This window comes from Nanorana parkeri, unplaced genomic scaffold, assembly GCF_000935625.1.
Source record: "Nanorana parkeri isolate BGI_ZX_2015 unplaced genomic scaffold, ASM93562v1 scaffold690, whole genome shotgun sequence".
NCBI lineage: Eukaryota > Metazoa > Chordata > Amphibia > Anura > Dicroglossidae > Nanorana > Nanorana parkeri.
The window spans coordinates 572,373-592,282 of NW_017306958.1; the positions used below are offsets into that span (position 1 = coordinate 572,373).

Consider the following 19,910-nt stretch of genomic DNA (forward strand, 5'->3'; position numbering starts at 1 on the left):
TGGGTGGTAAATTGTACCAAAAGCATTTACCCCCGAGCCACACTCGGGCGTCTTCCGGGTTCCTTCCCTGCGAGCGCCAGCATTGCAGGGGGGTGGAACCGGCGAGAAGTTCAAAAGTAAAAAAAATGGGAAAAAAATACTGAGATAATCATACCGCCAGGGAGGTTAATGAATCGGTGTTAATATATTAGAAGTCTGTCTTTTGTATATAGGTATTTAGATCATGTACTTGGTGAAAGCCCTATTTGTGCATTTACATATGTAGGATTTTTTTCTTGCTTATTATTGGTGCACAGTAATTGTGATTTTCAATTGCTCCTGCTCACAGTGCAGGTCTACCAGTCAAGTCTGATAAGTTGAAAATAATGCAAGCTCTGTGTGGCTCAGATTTTATCTCAGCAGCTGTTGGTCAGGGAGGCTAGGATACAGGTTGTCACTAGAGAAATATAAGTCTATATGTGTAATAATGAAGGTATTGTTCCCCATGTATTTAAAAATGTGCAGGTCTGATTTAAAATAATGCTAATGTAAACATTACAATATTAACTCAACATATACCCGTTTGTTGTTAAAAATACAATGTAGTTTCCCATTAACTAGAAAATATGTTCTTAAACTCAAAACTAGCTTTTTTAGCCCAAAGGCAATCAAAGGGCGCTTATACCAGCTTCATGCTCACAGAAGATTATGAAAAATATACAGATGTTTATAGCCAGGGCTTGAAAAATCCACTTGTCTGCTCGTCTGTGACGAGAGGACGGTGGAGCCCGACTAGCAGCTTCCCGGCCGGCCATTGTAATTACACGGACAGTTGGGAGCTTTACATTCAAGCGATCGGGCGTCTCTAGAGACGCTCGATCGCTTGTATTAGCAGCTGTCACTACTGTTGCCGGTCCAGAGATCCACTGTGCCCGATGCGGCCGGGACTGGCACGGCTCTGTGACAGGAGATCAAAGGGAGATCAGTATACGGTCTCCCTTTTGATCTTCTCTCAGTCCCTGAATGCAGGAAGTGATGTATATTACATCACTTCCTGCATTCAGTGTCACTCTCCAGCTACAGAAGCTGATGAAGCCTGATGTCTCCATAAAGAGGACCTGTCATGTAAATTGGCTATCACATAGGGGGATTCTTAGCCCCCCTATGTAATGGCAATAAAGTTGTGTGTAAAAAAAAAAAAAAAAGGTAACAAAAAAATGATAGAATCATAAAAAAATAAAGCATTAAAAAAAATTAGAAAACAATTTTTTAAGTCCCCGCCCCCCACATACACACGCAGATATGCGTCGGGTGCGCCTACGTGCAAAAACGACGATTGCACTTATTGTGCCGCACATGTTGCATATCACCGCAAACTGAGTGAGAGCAATAATTTTAGGGCCATTAATCACTGATAACACTAAACTGATGAGCAATAAAAGCGTTTTAAGCGTTTTTTTGTGGGCGCATGCAATTTTAAGGCTTGACATGTTTGGTGTCTATTTACCCGACGTAATCCCGACTTTTATGTGTTACCAAAAATATGGGTTCCCTATGTTCTGTTACGTTCTGTTAACAGAACGTAGGGAAACTTTGTTGTTTTTTTTTTTTTTTTTACACTTATGGTACTTTTTTCATTATATAGTAAAAAAAAATAACCCACCTTCCCCCCCCCCAGTGGTGAGTATATACCTCCAAAAGAAAGCTCTATCTGTCCCCAAACTTTTTTAACATAAATTGCAAGGCTATAGTCCAGTCATGCTGACTGGTGATATTTTTGACTGACTGGTGAGACACCCTAACATTTTTCAAGCCCTGTTTATAGCCATGATCAGTTTTATAAGTGGCAACAAAGTATGCCACTGTTACCCAGTATAACAGGTGGTCATGCCCATTTTGCTACATAGTCGTTTGCTTGTTCAAAAATTTAATTTTTTGGGGCTCATGTAGGAAGTTCTATCAGACAGAGCAACCAATATGTTGTGGTGTGTTTGAGTTAGGATGTCTGTTTAAAAGTGTTACGGAGCTGTCCCATCACATACTCTGGCTAATACCTCATGAAAGTGGCTATAAAAGTGATAGGTGTAGTGACCAAAACTCTCATTGCTGTCTTTTTCTTGGGGAAATGACAAATACTACTTTGTCTATTTTTTATGTCAGCCCCTATCTATACTTGCAGTTTTATTGTTTAAAATATTTGCTATTTTCATTGCTTTTTATGTTGTATATGTTATCATAGTTGTTTATCAGATGCTCTACATTGTTTAAGTCGATAAAATATATTAAAAATGTCATGTTTTTTCCTTTCTCACTCTTAGATGGACTTCATAATTCCTCGGATATCTGGGCCTCTTCGGGTGGTATTGGACAAGGCAGTTATGGCTCTATTCTCAGCAGCTCTCAGGCTTCTCTTTCCCAGCCCTCAGGTTTCACTGGCCTACATGCCCACGAACGGATAGTAAGTACTGACAAAACTGCACTTGTTAAGGAGGACCATGGTATTGAGAAGTAATTTGTTAGTATTTTTCAGCAAATATAGGATACACGTGATGTTTTACTCTTATTGGGTTAAAACAACACCATTAGTTTAATGTCTTAACCTATATTTGAATAACCTGAATTTTTCCTAAAACAACCTGTTAATTGTTGATGTTTTAGATTTGTAGCAATAAATTTCATGTATGTGTGTTACCATTGTCATTCTTCTCTTCCCAGGGATTTCCAGTGCATTCTAGTGAGGTGAACCCTGCTGTGTCAAGTTTCTCTTCTGGTGCACAGTATGGCGTTTCTACACATACCCCCCCCATTAGTAGCGGAGACACCATGATAGGTATGCAGTTTAGACTGTTGTCCAAATCTATTGGTAATCCCATTCTGTATAAATCAGCACAGTTAATGGTCTAGCAATTGGGGAGGGGGAAATTATTTAATATTTTGTGTGGTTTTTTTTCTGTAGGAAACAGAGGGAATACCACTGGCAGCTCAGGAGATGCACTTGGAAAAGCTTTAGCTTCTGTAAGTCAATTTATTGTTTATATACCGCTGGAATTAATTTACAATTAATGAGTACAGGGATAACACGGCAACTGATATTTATATAAAACCAATAAAAAGCAAACATTAGCTAGCTGCATCGCATATAGCCACGCAGTATTGCCACAAGGTAATTTCAAAACCGCAATTCTTTTGTGTTTAGAAAAAAAAAAACGTTTATGGTTTCCCTGTCCCTCTAATCAGACAGATGTGTAAGAATTAGTGCAGAAAAAGCCTTTCTACAATATGTAAGAATAATTTGCATGATCAGGTATTGATTGTACTTAGTGGTTTTTAGCTGCTTTGTATTTTAGAACAATATATTGCTTGTTGATTCATACACCGATTTTATGACCTTAACTTTGGTGCTGAATTGTTAAAACTGCAGAAAAGAAAATGACCAACACCAGAGTTGTTGTCAGCACTCAGATTACACCTTTTTTTTTATTTCATACAAAATTTAACAAGAACTCTGAGTGGTTGGTTTGAACAGCAGATCCAATTTTGAACCATTTTCTATTCTCCAGGTTTGAATCAGACAGATTTGTTTCTTGTGGATTTAACACTTGACTTAACCCTTGTTAATTCTTTTTTTGTAGATTTATTCTCCCGATCATTCCAGCACAAACTTTTCCTCTAGCCCTTCAACACCTGTGGGGTCACCTCAGGGAATGACAGGTCTGAGATTTTTCGATGTTTGCATGTGTTTGTATTTAATATCGGAACTAATTTTCATTACACACATTAGAAGCGGCGGTAATTCTTTCTTTGCACCCCAGTTGTATATTTTGGTACATGAGGACTGAAAAACTTTTCTTACTGGGGTACCAGGCAATAAAACACACACTCACTCACTCGTACATTTCCCAGTATTAATATGTCTGTATTTATGTTTTAATTAGGAACAGGGCAGTGGCCTAGAGCAAATGTGCCAGGAGCCCTGAGCCCCAGTTACGAGGGCACACTACACACATTGGTATGTATGCTGAAAACTTTTTTTTCACCTGTGTTTGATGTTTAAAAATGTTAGATATAGTTGACAATACAACTAATTACACATGCCTTATTTTACTTCCAAAACAGAACAAGATGGAGGACCGCCTTGATGAGGCCATCCATGTTTTAAGAAGTCATGCGGTGGGACAGACTGGTTCTCTCCCAGGGGGCCATGAAGATATGCATGCACTCTTAGCAGCAGGAGCAGGGGTGCTCGGAGCCAACTTTTCGAGTGCAGTGCTTTCACTGGCAAATCGACACTCCATGGTTAGGATTTGTTGGCACTATACATACCTAAATGCATACATAGACATGCATACATACATGAATTAAAAACAAAACAGCCTTTTTTGCATCTTTAAATGTGTAGGTTGTGTTCAGGAAGCACAGTGACGATGTGCAAGTGTCTTTAGACTAATGGAAAACAGATTCTGCATGGCAATTTGATAGCTCCGTGGTTCAGCAGCTGATGATTTTACTCCCTTACAGACAGTTATTAGGGACTCTACAAATTGGGAAAGAAACTAAAAAAAGATGTGTATGTCCAACAAGAAGTGTGGAACCCCTTTGTAAAAGCTATGGCAACTATACAGGCCTTGAAACTCAAGCTCCAAGATCTTGGAGCCCCTATAATTGTAAGGTATTTCAACTCTTTTGTACATACCAGAAAGGAAATATCTGGATTGACTGACCTTTTTAAGTTCCACAGTCCAAAAGTAAGAAGGCAAATCTATATTCTAGTTTAATTACATGATGATCAGACTCGACTGACTATGCATGAACCTCTGATATCTCAGTGGTTCAGCAGGTGATGACTACACTCTGCTCTCCTCCTTTTAAATTTGCAATTGTATTAACAGAAGAAATGTAAGCTGTTAACTTCTGTCTATACTTATTTCTACCAAACTTGTTGTTTTAGGCTTCAAGCCAAGCAGAAGATGGGATATCAAATGCACCCAGTATGCTTCATAACTCAATCACGCTACCCATACAGCAAGGATCTCTGCCTGATCTTACCAGACAAACCGATTCCTATACCGGTAAGAATAAAAAGCAAGATCATTAACTATTAGAAAAAATCCTATTCAGTATCATTTATGGAGAAATTTGTATTGAAAATGTCTTTGACTGTGTGGTGGTCAGGTTTTGGTTCTATTGTATTAGGTTAAAAAGGTAATATGTATAAGGCACACAGATTTTCCTAAAGTCTGGTTTTTGGCTGTTATTTTTAAGAAGTTCTAATATTCCTTATTTCTTCAGCTATTAAGCCTGGAACTTTGAGAGCACAATGCTTATGATTCTTACAGAAGGATTGAGTATTGAAGTTGATTACCACCTCTGAGAAGGAGCTATTACTATCTGTGATATTATTGGGAACCTAATATAATATTTTCAATGAGAGTATCTATTGTTAGCTTCTATGTGCTTGTTTATTGAACATTTTGTTCAGTTTCCCTTCCCATTTTAGGTCAGTTGTCTGATGTTTGATTCAATTCCATATTATGGCATATTATGTTAGAGGAAAATACATTTAGAGATTTGCCAAAGATTTAGCAGTGCTGAATAGAGAGTCAGATCATAAAAGGACAGTAGATTATAAATGTTGCCAAATTAAGAATTGAACGGTGCAATAGCATTCTTCCAATTAGTCATGTTTACACTGGGAATCCATATTGCAAAATTTTCAATTGGGCTACCTAAGTGAAGTCATGTTGGGTGTGATCAGCTTAATTATGTAAATCATGGAGGGAGAGCAGTCTGGGTTTTTGAAGGGTTAACCAGAAGTTGCATATGCCTACTCAAGTAAGCTTTTAGATTCAGCCATCCTCAAAATAAATGTAACTGCTAGTATCACAGTTTACCAAATTATTATGTTTGGATCTAGGAGGGTGGACCTATGGTAGTCTTGGAGATTTTCTAGACCCATGCATATTATTCTGTGTTTGGATATCACCTGAAATGTGGTCTTGGCTCTTTTCACTAGCCAAAGGAAGCATTCTATTTAAACTGTATAATGGTAAGGAAATCTGAAGGGAGTGAAATCTTTTATCCTTTTTTCCTTTTGCAGGACTTTCAGCAGTAGCCAGGGCTGTTGTGTCATCTGCAATATCAGACATTAAAAGGGAAAGTAAAGAAGATGAAGAGAATCGTTCAGTGGATGATTTGTCAGACGATGAGAAGAAGGATTCTAAATCGCAGAGGAGCCGGACACGCTGCTCAGTGAACAGGTCTTATTAAGTGGGAGGGAAGCATGCACTCTAGGGAAAGATGGGTACTATGAATAGGCATTTTTTGTTCACCTAGCAGTAGCTGCCTTGAGGAGGCTCTTGTCCGTTTAAAAAAAAAAACAAAGCATTCTAAGAAAACTAAACATGTATAATACTTGCCAATACCACCCCTTTTGCAACTGATCTTTGCTCTCTGAATAGAATTTTCGGCATTAATCTCCTTCCATCCCAGCCGTAATGTCACTAGTTTGTCCCTTCTGAGTTGCAGAGGCACACTAGTTACTTGGTGGCACCTGAAAATGTCGGATGATGAAGATTCTGCCAGCACTTGTAGCTGTGCAACAGTGCAAAGACTGGCTGCAACAGCGGTTTTGGTAAGCAAATGTCTTACAATTTTTAAAGTGACAAGAAAGTTTCACAGCAGTGGATACTGATGATTTATAGGGTAGGACCACTTCTAATCCAAAGTATATTTTGCTTGGCAATGGATTATTTTAGCACCCACCTCTGCCCCAAATAGCTCCTAATTTTCCTATATACACTTATCCTCTTAACTCCACCTTCCCTCTAGTCAAGATGAAGATGATGAGGAAGATGATAACCTTCCTCCAGAACAAAAAGCTGAGCGAGAAAAGGAAAGGCGAGTGGCCAACAATGCCAGGGAACGGCTTCGAGTCAGAGATATCAACGAAGCATTTAAAGAGCTGGGGCGGATGTGCCAGCTGCACCTAAACAGTGAGAAGCCACAGACCAAGCTCCTGATTCTGCACCAGGCCGTCTCTGTGATCCTGAGCCTGGAGCAGCAAGTGAGAGGTGAGCGGGACCTGATGCGAAGTAGTGGGGCATGGATCTGTCTGTCTGTTCCTCCCTCCTCCTCTGCCCTCCACCAATGGGATATACATGCAGAGTACCCCTTCTAACTCAGTCTCCTGCTTTGGGGCATTGCATGTATACTCTTCTCCCACTCCTTGCTTGCTAGTGTTTTGCATTATCCCTTTCTTTATCCAGAAGGGACACATTTAGTTGATGTATGGTTTGAAACACCAACAATCAGAGACAAACCAAAAATTGGACTACTGTCTCTTTGTGAGATATTGATCTGTTATATTTAAAGGCCTCCATTCATTCATTCATTCCTTTATTCCTTTATACATACATACATACATACATACATACATACATACATACATACATACATACATACATACATACATTATTGTGAAGGGGGAGTGTATGACCAGGCTAACTAAAATACCCAACTCAAAAAAAATCATACTGAATATAATACAGACCCTTAGGTGGACAGAAATTGGTTATACAAACCTTTTGCAGCTCTGATGTGAGGATCCAGTAGTTCTTCCCACCTCAAACTAAAGAACAGAGCTGGATCTACATATTAAGGGTTACAAGGGTAAGTATAATTTTACACATTGGCCTTCTACTGATATTCTCCACTCAAAATAAATGAAAACTTTGGGTGAGACTCTTCTTTAAGGTAGTAGGGATATGTAAGAAGTAGATGTTTTAACACTTGTGTTTGTAACTGGCTGTGCATGCTAAATCTACTCATTTTCAAAATAATGCATCCATTTCTGTGCAAACCTTTTTATCCAGAATCTAAAAATATTATTGGTGAGGCGTATGGATATTACCTCTGCTGTTCCGACTTCCCAATTAGTGGGTACAATTCAGTCTGTGCTTTGCTCTTCTTGCATCAGTTCTTTTACACGTGTCTTTATAAAGCTTCATCTTTACTTTTTTGTCTCATTTTCCTACTCTTCATTCTACCATCTTATATTTTTCACAGACAGTTCTCCAAACCCTACCTCCTCCAGTCCTTGCATCCTCTTGCCCCTTCCACACACACTGCCCAATTGGCTTTGCACTCACTGCTCATTTGATATGGCAGCTGGGGGACCTGTGGTTCTGGTAGTGCTTCTGTTACATGCTGCACCAGCTCTGTACTCGAGTATATACAGATGCAGTATAATATTTAATTTTCTTCCAGAGAAAAAAAACACACTTGAACAGGCATTGGAATATAGTTCATATTTGTAGTATGCCAAGGTAAGGTCTTGTAAGTGTAAAACTACTCCTATCACGCCAAGGTTAGTGCTAATATGAAGAACAAAATGAGTATGTTAGAGCAAGCATATTAATTAGTTCAAAAAAATATTCTTTAGTTTTTCAGACTGAGAATCCTCATGTTTATGCTAAGCTTTTTGTTGGGGGGGGGAGGGGAAGGATGCGGGCGGTGTTGTGTGTTTGTGTGTGAATGTACGTTTAGTTACCAACAGATTCAAATCGATGGCCTCCAAAATAATTTGGTCAGTGATGTAACCATTTAGTTTTGCCTGATCCGTTTATAGCGATTCACTACCTTACTTCTCACTTGCTTTATGTTTGACTATTGTCAAAGTAAAGATGCTATTGATCTAGAGTCTGACTGGTATCAGTAATACAGAAGAATCTGAGCAATGATTCCCTTTCCAAGACTTCCCAGTGAAAATTAAATTAAGCAGGTATACTGGCTGCTGCTTGCTTTTAATACTTTTTTTTTTTTTTATGAGCAGCCAGTCCTTTTGTTTCTTCATGGTCACCCATGCTATATGGCTGTATTCCTCCAAAGTCCTATTCACATCTTCTAAAACGGCAGTTTTTACATTTTAGTCCTCAACTACTTCTGCATGCAGAAACTCTGTACCGTAAAAACACCTGTTCCCCCCATTACAAGGAGAGACAATTAGTGTCCTACCCCTATTCCTTAACATAATAAAGGCTTGCAGATAATTACGCATAGCCCTACTTAAAAACCTCCTTGAAAAATATCCCTGGTTCCCCACAGCAGCTACAGATGCTTAATCTCCTTTGTTGTACAGGTAGAGATACCCATGTTCATGTTTATGACCTTGCACATTGTGACTGGGGGGTGACCATACACCGAATCCTTGATGTGTTTGGGAAGGTTTTAGAGCATTCTGCAATTTCCAACTACCATAATCAAACCTTTTCAGTGCCTTATGGGTATATATTCTTTTTTTTGCCTGTATTTTTACCTGCAAGATGTAGCAAAATATTAAACCACTACAAACAACATAATTTGTCCCTAATGGCTATTTATACCTGGAATGTATCAAAATATTTCTAAGCCACATTAAGATACTGGTACCATTTGAGGTATTTTGTTTTTCAACTCTGTTTTCTAAAACATCAAGATTTAAGCCTATATTACTGGCATTTTATGTAGAAATAATGATGCTCATGGGCGGAGTTGTTGAATTCTATTTATATTCAGGCAAAACAGAAGTAATACCTTGTCCAAATTAAGATGGTAACATAGGACAACTTAGTGTGTTTTCATCCATAAAGCTGAAAAAAAGGTGTTCTCTACGAAATTTCAGTTGATTAAATATTGCAGAGATGGAGCCACAAAATATAATTTTTCCTTTGGAGCTCTTACTAAACAAAAAGTTATATGAAAAAGTGTTTTATTGTACATTTGCAATTCTATATTTTCATCCATCAAATTAATCATTGCAGGCACCTATCAACGTAGAGGCAAATAGTTGCATTTTATGAGCTATATGCCTGTTTTTGTAAAATGGCTTGTCGGCCTAATTTCTTTGGTGACGCTGCTGTACAAGCCACTTTTTTCCTTGGCTTTTTCCTTTTGATACAGTAGATCCCAGAACACTTTTTGCGACAGAATAATATCAGGATAATCTTAACTGTAGTCATTAAGGTCCACTGTAGTAGACCTGTACATTTATTGGTCGATGTTTCGACAAGGTACTGCTCGTCTTTCTCAACCAATAAATGCATCTATGTTGCCTCATTACAAGACCCATGAGTGCCTATTCCACTGAACCATTTATATATAATTGCCTTGAGTGCACCTGGGCAGTTTTTACTGTGTGGTGCCAACAATTTAACTTGCGTATTACAATGTTTTTCGGTCCTGATACTGCCGCTATGCTGAGATTTCCCTTTGCTGTTAAAACAGAGTCACTCAGCTAACTATAGGGTCGCTCAGAGGAGGCCTAATAAGAGAAAGATACTAGGTATCTTCTAAATGGCCACTATAATCAATAGCGCAACTGAGTTTTAACCTCCCTGGTCGTCTGATTATTTCTTTCTTTTTTTTAAATTCCCGCCGGTTCCGTCCCCCTGCGACACGGACACTCGCAAGGGACAGAACCTGGAAGACAGATGCCGGCATCGGCCGGAGGACACAGCGAGGCTCGAGGGACAAGGTGAGTAACGCTACTGTGTAATCCAGAGTGGGCTCGGGGTTAGTGCTTATGGTACTGAAAATTAACCCCGAGCTACACTCGGGAATACCGCCAGAAAGGTTAATGATTAAAACTGAAGTTCTTCAAGTAGGCAGGATGGCTTCAATAACTGACCTGGGAACTCTTAAATTTTCTTGCCTGCATATAGATAGAATATCAACAGCTCTGTCTGTTTGTCTGTGTCTGAGTGAGTGGGCGTATGTGTCATTTGGCACCCCTGGTAATGAAAGGTTTAATGGGGTTCTGAGCTAACCCCTCCCCCTTTAACCCTTCACTTTCCTGGGGTCCAACAGCGGAGGAAGCGTTAAGGAGGAAAACACTGTGGAGGACAAGGACGGGCGAGATCGTGAGAGGAGGATGTCAAACAACGCGCGAGAAAGAGTGCGTGTCCGTGATATCAATGAGGCTTTCAAGGAATTGGGCCGCATGGTGCAGATGCATTTAAAAGCAGACAAAGCCCAGACCAAGCTCATCATCCTACAACAGGCCGTGCAGGTCATTATGAGCCTGGAGCAGCAAGTGCGAGGTATCCTCCACTAAAATCCACAACTTTATATTCCAGCTAACTTTTTTTTCTTCTTCTGAATCCATTTAACCTAGTCACTTTTCCACTTGATCCATCTTTCATAGATACTGAATTACAACAAACTAACCATACTCTTAACACCTGTCTTACAACATTTCTGTTTATTTCAACACACATCTCTTGCAGGTTTTTACACCAGTTGCAAAACATTTGCCCTCACATCAGGATCCTTTTTTGTACTGCAGTGTTTTAGGCTTATTCTCAACTATGTTAAAACATTAAGGTTTTTACTAAATATGTTCCATATAGTTGTGAAAAGTAGGATTTTATCACATTCTTAGTTCATTAAGCAAGCACATTAAAGTAAACTTATCAAGAAAAATATGAAAAAAATCATAGGCAGCATTTACCTTTTAAAGCGTTTGTATAACCAAACATTTTTATATTGGTTTTAGATTAGGACCAGACACATGAAGTAAGGGGAAGTCTCTGCAAAGTGAGGGCAAATCCCATCTTAGACACTTGTCACTGGAACTCTTCTGGTGACAACTGTCAAAGTTGGTATTTCGCATCAGTTTCGATCTCTGTGACGTGTTTTCAAGAACATATAGGGTGAATCCAGGGGCGTATCTGCCGCGAGGCAAACAAGGCGTTTGCCTGGAGCGGCAGATTCGCTGAGAGCGGCGTTGTGCTAGCTACCGGCTGCTGCTTTGTGTCGTGGTGCTGTGCTGTCCATGAATCGGCGGGTCAGTCCGGGGGGGCGGCGTTGCTGCCTTGCCTAGGGCAGCAGCAAAGCTAAATACACCGCTGGGTGAATCTACCTAGTTGTGAGACATAGCAATAAAAACTTGACTGGGTTTCTAATCCCTCACCAATCTATCCACAACTAAAACAAAAACATTTTGGTTAATACATGCTTTAATGGAGAGCTACATGTTTAAAATGAGTAGTAGATCTAAGATATAGGCAGCTGAAATATGGAAACCTTGACATTTCACATAGTCAATCTCTCCTCCCCATTGTCTTACCATAAGGATGTTTGCAGAGGTACTGACTGTTTTTTGACACGTGGAACTAAATATGCCCCCTATTTTTCTCCAGTGTCTGCAACAAGCGTTAAAGGCACAAGTCTTGTATAATTTGTTTCCCCCACTGTGGTGCTGTGGTCAGGTCCTTAGTTAAAATTCTGTATTCCGCTATGAACCATACCACAAAATCTCATTACTTGACTTTCACAGAAAAAATGAATATCTATACCATAAATATTTTCTGTGGTCATTTCAGATTTGTGATAGGATCATTGCAATGTATTTTAAATGGAACACAAAAAGTCTGTGTAGGAAAATCCGATATACCTTTCCCCATTTACATTGTCATATCTGATGCCTTTGGTTCACCTCGGTCACTTTCCACTGTAGCCACACAACATTTTTTTTTGAATGGCTTTCATATCGGCAAACTTGTATTTTAGATTTCATGGTCTAGTTAACGTTCTGTCACCTACATCCTTGCAAGGCATTGCTTTTCCTCTCAGTACTTTTTGTTGCTTTTTTCATTCTGTAGTATACAGGGACATTCTATTGCCTATGTTCTTTCATCTTGGTACCAAATTTGATTATTATTGACCTTATTGTGCGTTACATTGTCAATTTTTCTCCAGTTTTAATTTGCTGTTTGCCATGAAATCTGGTGAATGCTTGTAAGGAAGTTGTTTTTTTTTTTGTTTTTTTTTTATTAGCAAGGCTATTGAACAGCAAATTAATCTGGTGTAATACATCTGGCTGTTTTGTATGTATTTGGCAAAACTTACTTATAACTTTGCAATGCTTTTCTGTTCTGTTTTTCTGTTTACTAAACTTCTAGCTTACTTTAACTAGTTTACTGTAGACTTGACATCTTGCATAAAAGGAAGTTGATTTCTTGTTTCTAAAGCTGATTGTTAAGCTTGTGGGTTTTACAAGAATAGAAACCTCTTCATGATGATCTGTATTATTCCATAGAACGGAACCTAAATCCAAAGGCAGCCTGTCTGAAAAGGCGTGAAGAGGAAAAGGTATCGGGTGTGGACCCACAAATTGGCCTTGCTGGGGGACTTCCAGGTCTTGGGGACTCACATAATTCAGTGGGACACATGTGAAGTGAGTCATTTTATATATTTTTTTTTTTGTATATTATATTTTTACATATGTATGGTTCCTTAGATTTTGTTTCTAATCTGTATTGCTTTACACATTTAGCTGTCCTTAAAATAAACAAAACATTTCTCTGCTAGGTGGTGTATCGCCTAACCAGCAGCTGTATAAAAACAGTTTAAAATGTGTATATATTTTTTTCTTATTAAAATAACACATGGCATATGGATATTTTTTAATTCTTGTAGGCCTCATTTGCTTATTCACACCTCATGCGGTTTTTCAGGACAAAAACACAAAGTATCTATTTTTCACTGTTAAAACAAGGGAATATTGAACAGACTGCATAGGCAGATTTAATATCTTGCAGGCTGCATTTTGATTAATGGCTCCATACACCGTATCTAAGCACTTTTGGAAGGCTGCATTTTAAACAGGAGGGACAATAGTCTGCTTTTAACTACAAAAAAGGTCAACTTTACAAAGTACTTGTCACAGAAAGACAGCTAAATCTTGTACTCCCTACGCAGTAATTAAAAAAATATTTGGCCTTCGAGCAAGAAACACCAGAATGCTTTTAATCAAAAATCGACAGTGTATTTCATCAAAACAAGTCGAGAAAATATTTTAGACTCCATGCACAGTATGAGAGCACTTTTACTAGGCCGCAGTTTTTAAGAAATCACAGGTAGAGTATGCTATTTCTGAGACAGTAGTGTCAAATATTCTTGATTGCCAGAGCAGTGGAATATGGAGAAAACTATGAGGCACCGTGCATGATTTACCCTGCAGCAAATACTATAAATTTTGCAGCTGAGGCCCAGCTGTAGAAAAAATGTGTAGCACCTCGTAGTGCCTGATTTCCATAATGCAACAAAAACTGTGAGGCGCAGTGCAGAAAAAAATACCAAATTTGCAGCTCAAGCTCATCTGGAAAAATTGTGTTGCAGTGCCAGAGCACCAGAAGAGGGCAGTAAATGCAGCATGAGATGGTAATGGTGGCAGGCCAGCAGCAGTGGCAGGCAGGATATGGTAATGCTATAAGATATATTAATGTTGTTGGGATTCCAAGAAAAATGTATTTGTTTAGCCTCAGTTGCAGGGATTTTGGACTTTCTGCTGATCCAGGGCTGCTTCATTTTTAAAGTGATCTAGTTGGCTGTGCCAGGGAACAGGCAGATTTCTTTGTCACAAACTACCCACTGTGCTGAATGCCCTCTCTGACAGCACACGAACTACAGGGCAGGTTAGCAGCTTGATTGTTTACCAGACAAGGTCTGGCTAGTTGCGCATCTTGGACACCCAAAAGTCTATTTTAGGGTGTCCACATCTGCCATGGACTTGAGGTGATCTGAGATCAATATATTTTAGTCACTGCCTGTGACTACTGCCAGCAGCCAGGCCTGGCCAATGCACTCAAAGAAACAACTGAAAAGCCTTGCTGGGGCAGTCACCTTTCACTGTTTTTCTTGCAATTGGTGCATTTTTGGGGGTTTGGCAGGATGAGATATACCCTCAATTTCCTGATTGGAAGGGGTGAAATGTAACACTGGAAGCCTGTCCTCCTCCTCCTCCCCGCTCACACCCAAACCTCCTTGTGCTCCCTTGCCTGCTGTTGCTTCACAGGGATGGAGCCAGTTGTGTAAAGATCCCTCAGGCCCTGAGACGGCAGCAATTCATCCTCCTGCTGCTGTGCCTCCGATGGCCAGTATATTACGTAGCACAGTAGGAATTGTGTTGATGATCTTCTATTTGGAGAAACCCCAATAGAACACACAAAAGAAAAAAAATGTAAGGGGGGGGCTTGGCAACTACTTGTTATGAATAAATTGACAAGTGTATTCCCTGAGACAGGATATAATTTATACTATGAGCAAGACAAATTCATAAATGTGACTTTAAAGGAGAACTATGGGGTCAGTGTTTTTCCCCATAGGGTAACGGAAGGACACAAACTAGCGTCCTCCCGTTACCCTAAGCTCAGTATACCGCGAGCTACAGCTCGCGGTATACTGAGACGCCGGAGCGGATCCCGACATGGACGTCGAGATCCGCTCAGCTGCGTGAGGGACAGCTGGCTCTGCCCATCTAGAGCGCTAGCAAGCTATGTATGCCCCCTCCCCGTCCTTTCGTCCACTCAGCGCTGGTGGATCGGAGAGGGGAGGGGGAAATCTCTGCAGGGAGCAATGACTGATAGTCACAGCTAACTGCAGGGAGACGATCAGGAAGTGAGCGGATCAGCGGCATGTTTCTGCTCACTTCCCGCTCAATAAGAGCCGATTTGTGACAGCTTCTTTGTCACAGGCCGGCTCTAACTATGAGGATGAGGATTTAATGGAATAGACTTCTATGAATATTACTGCATATGAATGGCCAGGCAGCCTGCTGAGCAAAAGTAAACACAAGGTTATCTCTATGGCTTGTGGGTTATAAGAAAAAAAGGGGCGACACTGGGTTACATCTTCTTTTGTAAAACCCTTTAGAGTTAGAAATTGAATATTAGCAGGCTTATGTTGGTCAACAATTGGTCATGACACCTAGCAGACATTTACATTGGTACCGCCAATACTGACATTCGGCCAACATTTCATGAATTATTTCCCTTTCCCTTCTCTCAACTAGCCAAGAAGTGGCAGGATACGAATCTAGAATCATACCCTCCCCCGTCCGTTCCGCCAGTCAGCGCTGGCAGAGCGGGGAGAGGGGAATCCAGCCCCGCCCCCTGTCACGACAGAGAGCCGTGACAGGATCGAGAGGTGAGCGAACCCGGTATGTGTTCGCTCACCTCCCGATCTACTGAGCCGACCTGTGACTGTCTCATTGTCACAGGTCGGCTAGAACTATGAGGTGAGTGGAAATGACTCATCTCATAGTTCTCCTTTTTTTTAAAAAAAAATTGATGTAGTTTGTTAGAAGGGTGCCCTAGGTTGTAATATAATCAAGGCTTTGCGGCACATTTTTTCATAATGCCAAACTTATATTTAAATATTCAAAGTTTCTGGGCCAAGTGCATAAAGCTAAACCCCAGGCAAGCTGCTAAATAAGCAAAACTACATGTACAATAAATGGAGACTGTTTTATCTGTGAAATATTGCTAAATCTCTAATCAATGTTTTGTTACCCAAGAAAGCACCTTTTCTGGACCGCACAGCCAGATCTTCAATAATCCTTTTACAGCAGTAGCACAGTTTTATCTAGAACACTCAAAACATACACCTACCTGCTTACTAGAAGGAGAAAGTGTATAAACTTGAAGTTTTTTTTGCTCCTCGTGCATTGATTCTCCTGTCAGCATGTTCACTCTAACAGCATGTGTACTGCAAAAGAGTTTGGATAGCTCAGAGTTCTGTATTTCTCTGTCTTGAGTGCTGTGTACTGGTTATAAAGGAAAATAATATCAAGGTTATTACTAGGTGCTTAAATTGGTTGCATTTAGAAAATACATTTTATCGAAGACATGACTGCATTCCTTTTTGTGTTTTTTACATCTGACTGAAGTTCAGGTTTAAAGCCTACCTCCAGGCCAGTTTTTATTTTAAAATTTTAGAATGTTGTTTTCATCTGTGTTCCTATTGGAGTTATTTCCCCTTTTATTCCTATCATGACAGATGGCAATAAAAACATGACCTAGACTCTGACACTTCCCTACTCTATCCAAAGTTAAATAAAATGTTTGGCTGGACTTGGGCTTTAAAGTGAGCTTGTGACCAGGTTATGGAAATGTACGTATTTATATTTACGTAGAGCTGCAGGTACTGTTGTGCAATTCATCTTCAAAGTTAATTAAAAAAAGCTAGCTAATTTTTTAGCTGATGCTTTTTTTTTTACAAATCTATATTGTATACATTTCCCAATGTAACTTTAATTTTCTCTCAACAGGTTCGTTGTGCTTTACGGAAATTGTTCAGTTTTTCTCCTTTTTATATATACTTATAAATTCAAGATGTGTTTTACATTTTTATTGTTTGGACAAATTTTAAAAACATGGATGTTTTTGTGGCCTTGATTACAATTTCCTGATAAGTGGACATACAAAATTTCCAGTGCAGGACAAAATAAAATATAAAGACGAAAAAATAATCAGATTGACATCTCATCTTTGGATTGCTGCTTAAGGAACAAGAAGAGAAGTCAAGAGCAACTTGCCTTAACAAAAAGAAAAACACATGAACTTATTTAATCTTGGTGGAAATTGTAGAATGTCATCCAGATGCTGACGAATTGTTCAGCTCTGGGGGGTGAAATGTTTTTTTCATGTGCCTATACTAAAAAAAAGTGACTTCTTATCCTGCTGTGTGTGGGAAACTGAAATGTATACATAAAGAAAAAGTAGTGCATTCATGTTCATGAAGACTTTTTTTTTTCTTTTTTTTAACTTAGAACAAAGTATTTTTTTTAGGTTTTGTTTTTCCATTTTTTTAATAAAATTGAGAACAACATTTTTCTACAAAAAGAACCACAACCCTCTTGGTATATCCTTGTCTGTAACTTCCCTATAATGTAATTACTGCCCAACCTAAGAATGGGACTCTGGTCTGAAACATTTTAAAAGCAATTTGGCTTCTTTTGGAAACTTTTAGTAATGTCTTTGGAGTTGTACATATATTTCTAATCTTCTGTTCCTATGACTTTTTAGTGTTTCTATCAGCCGCAAGTTATCAATTTACTTGACTTTGTCAATAGCATTTACCTAATTTGTGAGTTCTGTAAAAGCTTTTGAAATATGCATTGAGGTTTATTGACAATGTTCACATTTGAGCTTGATGCCATGGGGTTCGTTCTACCATTGCCTGTGGTTAATTAGAGCATGTTTAATAGATACATCATTCCATTGTCTCTATATTCCCACTTGACAAAGAAAAATGAACATGCTTGAGAAGGCTAGGTCTAAACGTTCCAGACCCTGTACAAGAATACTGGGAGGCAAAAAAGGTAATCAAATACATTTGCAAAGTTGATAATTGTAATGCCCTGGCCCAGAATATTGGCTTAATCTAAGTTTATGAAGGTGGAATTACTCTTGATGGAGCTTGCTGGTGCTTGCAAAATGCCAATGTTTTTGATGTCAATATGTTGCATTCTTGTCTTAATCCATGGAGGGACTAGTGAGGACACACACAATTTTCCTTCCAACACAGAGGTTGTGCTCCCCTTCTTTCTGTGCATTACTGTGAACTTTTACTTCAGTTTAAACATTTTAATAGCAAAATCACTGCCTAATAGCAGACACAATAGGATGACTGTGATTTACCTTTACTACTCTAGTAACAAAGTGAAATTCAACCAGAAAGAGGCAGAATAAAGGCTTTCATGGTTAATTAAGGTAATAGCAGGAATCTTGTGATGTCTCCTCTTAGACTGTACTTTTACAAGTAAAGTTACACATGAAGTACAGGTTCACTTTCAAGCAGGGTCAATATTGGTGACCAGTAAATTAGTTGTGCACTGTTCAGGAAAATATTTTCCTCGGTGTGCTTAACCTACCAATAGTTTAAAGCCCTTTTGAAATATTTACGGTGTTCCTTTTTTATTCTGTTTTTTTCTTTTTTGCAGGTGCATTGCTATATACCTAGAAAAAGGTTGTTAAAATTAAATTTGTAAGAGCATTTCACAGACTTCTCTTATAATCTGTTATTATTCTACTTAATGTAGACCACTACATTGTCTGTGACTTTATATTGTTTTATCAGATAAAACACCATGCTGAGAGTTGTATTTCTTATGTCTGTGCAACATGCCATTGTAATGTTGCAGAAGTCAACCTCCACGTTTCTATGCTTAATGGGGCTTCTAAAGACCCTTGGTGTGAGTGGGTATCGTTGGAAGCCTCTCCAAGCATCAACATACTTGGGAGAGGCCCCCTCCTTACTACCATGGGTGAAGGATAGGTTGGTTGCCTGAATTCCATCCAGCCTCATGGGCCCAGAAATATCCATGCCCACCTTGCATCTAGGGTAGTTACACTGTAAACCATGCTTTTACTTTAATGTATTCCATTTAAAAGCCATACTAGTGATCATTAGGTTGCATGACATGGCTGCTTTACAAAGAGAATATCATGCAGCCTGAGGTTTGTTTTGCTTTTAAGAATATCTTGGTGTTATCTCAGCCATAAATGTAGTAAATGTAGCACTGCATTGAAATCCCTTTTATTTTGTAGATATGTTCTGGAAGGAGTGCATCTGGGATTTTGGAATATTTTTGATTTCTAGAAAACTGCCTTGAACCATTCATAAGTGTTTATATATAAATATATATATTTAGACAAATGTTCTTGTTTTAAATGAATTTATACATAGGAGGGTATAGGGACATTTAAGCAGCTTTGCTGAAATTTTAAATGTAACCTACTTTAGCGTAGCCCTATACTAAAGTGTTATCTTAAAGCTTTGTTAACATTTTTGTGGGGGTGCCTAAAGAGTAACAAGGGTTGGAATACATACCTTTTTAAGTGAAAAAAAATCCTAGACCAAGCTGCCACTTGTGCTGATCTGGCCAAAGGCCTGGACAGTTGACCATGTGACCTGTACTAAAGAGGGCGATCAGCTGATCTGAACAGTTTCCTTTTTAAAGTGTACCTGTAATGAGAGAAATTTTAGCTCTAACTTCCAAAGTCTTGAAACCAGATACAGCTAGGTAAGGACTATTTTAGACAGAGTTCAGAAATGACAGAATCCCATATGCATTTCATAAAGTGTATGTTTTAACGTTAACTAGTTGGGAT

At 39.0% G+C, this 19,910-nt stretch overlaps 1 protein-coding gene across 1 annotated transcript in view; it reads left to right on the forward strand.

Moving 5' to 3' along the window:
* The window catches only part of TCF3 (transcription factor 3), a 94,383-nt gene extending 76,823 nt beyond the window's left edge, over positions 1-17,560 (forward strand). The window contains 11 exon segments of the mRNA XM_018563735.1: positions 2,298-2,437; positions 2,695-2,809; positions 2,936-2,994; positions 3,612-3,690; positions 3,915-3,988; positions 4,096-4,275; positions 4,928-5,048; positions 6,077-6,236; positions 6,808-7,049; positions 13,055-13,192; positions 17,066-17,560. Coding sequence (XP_018419237.1) covers positions 2,298-2,437; positions 2,695-2,809; positions 2,936-2,994; positions 3,612-3,690; positions 3,915-3,988; positions 4,096-4,275; positions 4,928-5,048; positions 6,077-6,236; positions 6,808-7,049; positions 13,055-13,191 — 1,307 coding nt within the window. The 3' untranslated portion in view covers position 13,192; positions 17,066-17,560.
* The last annotated feature ends 2,350 nt before the right edge of the window (positions 17,561-19,910 follow it).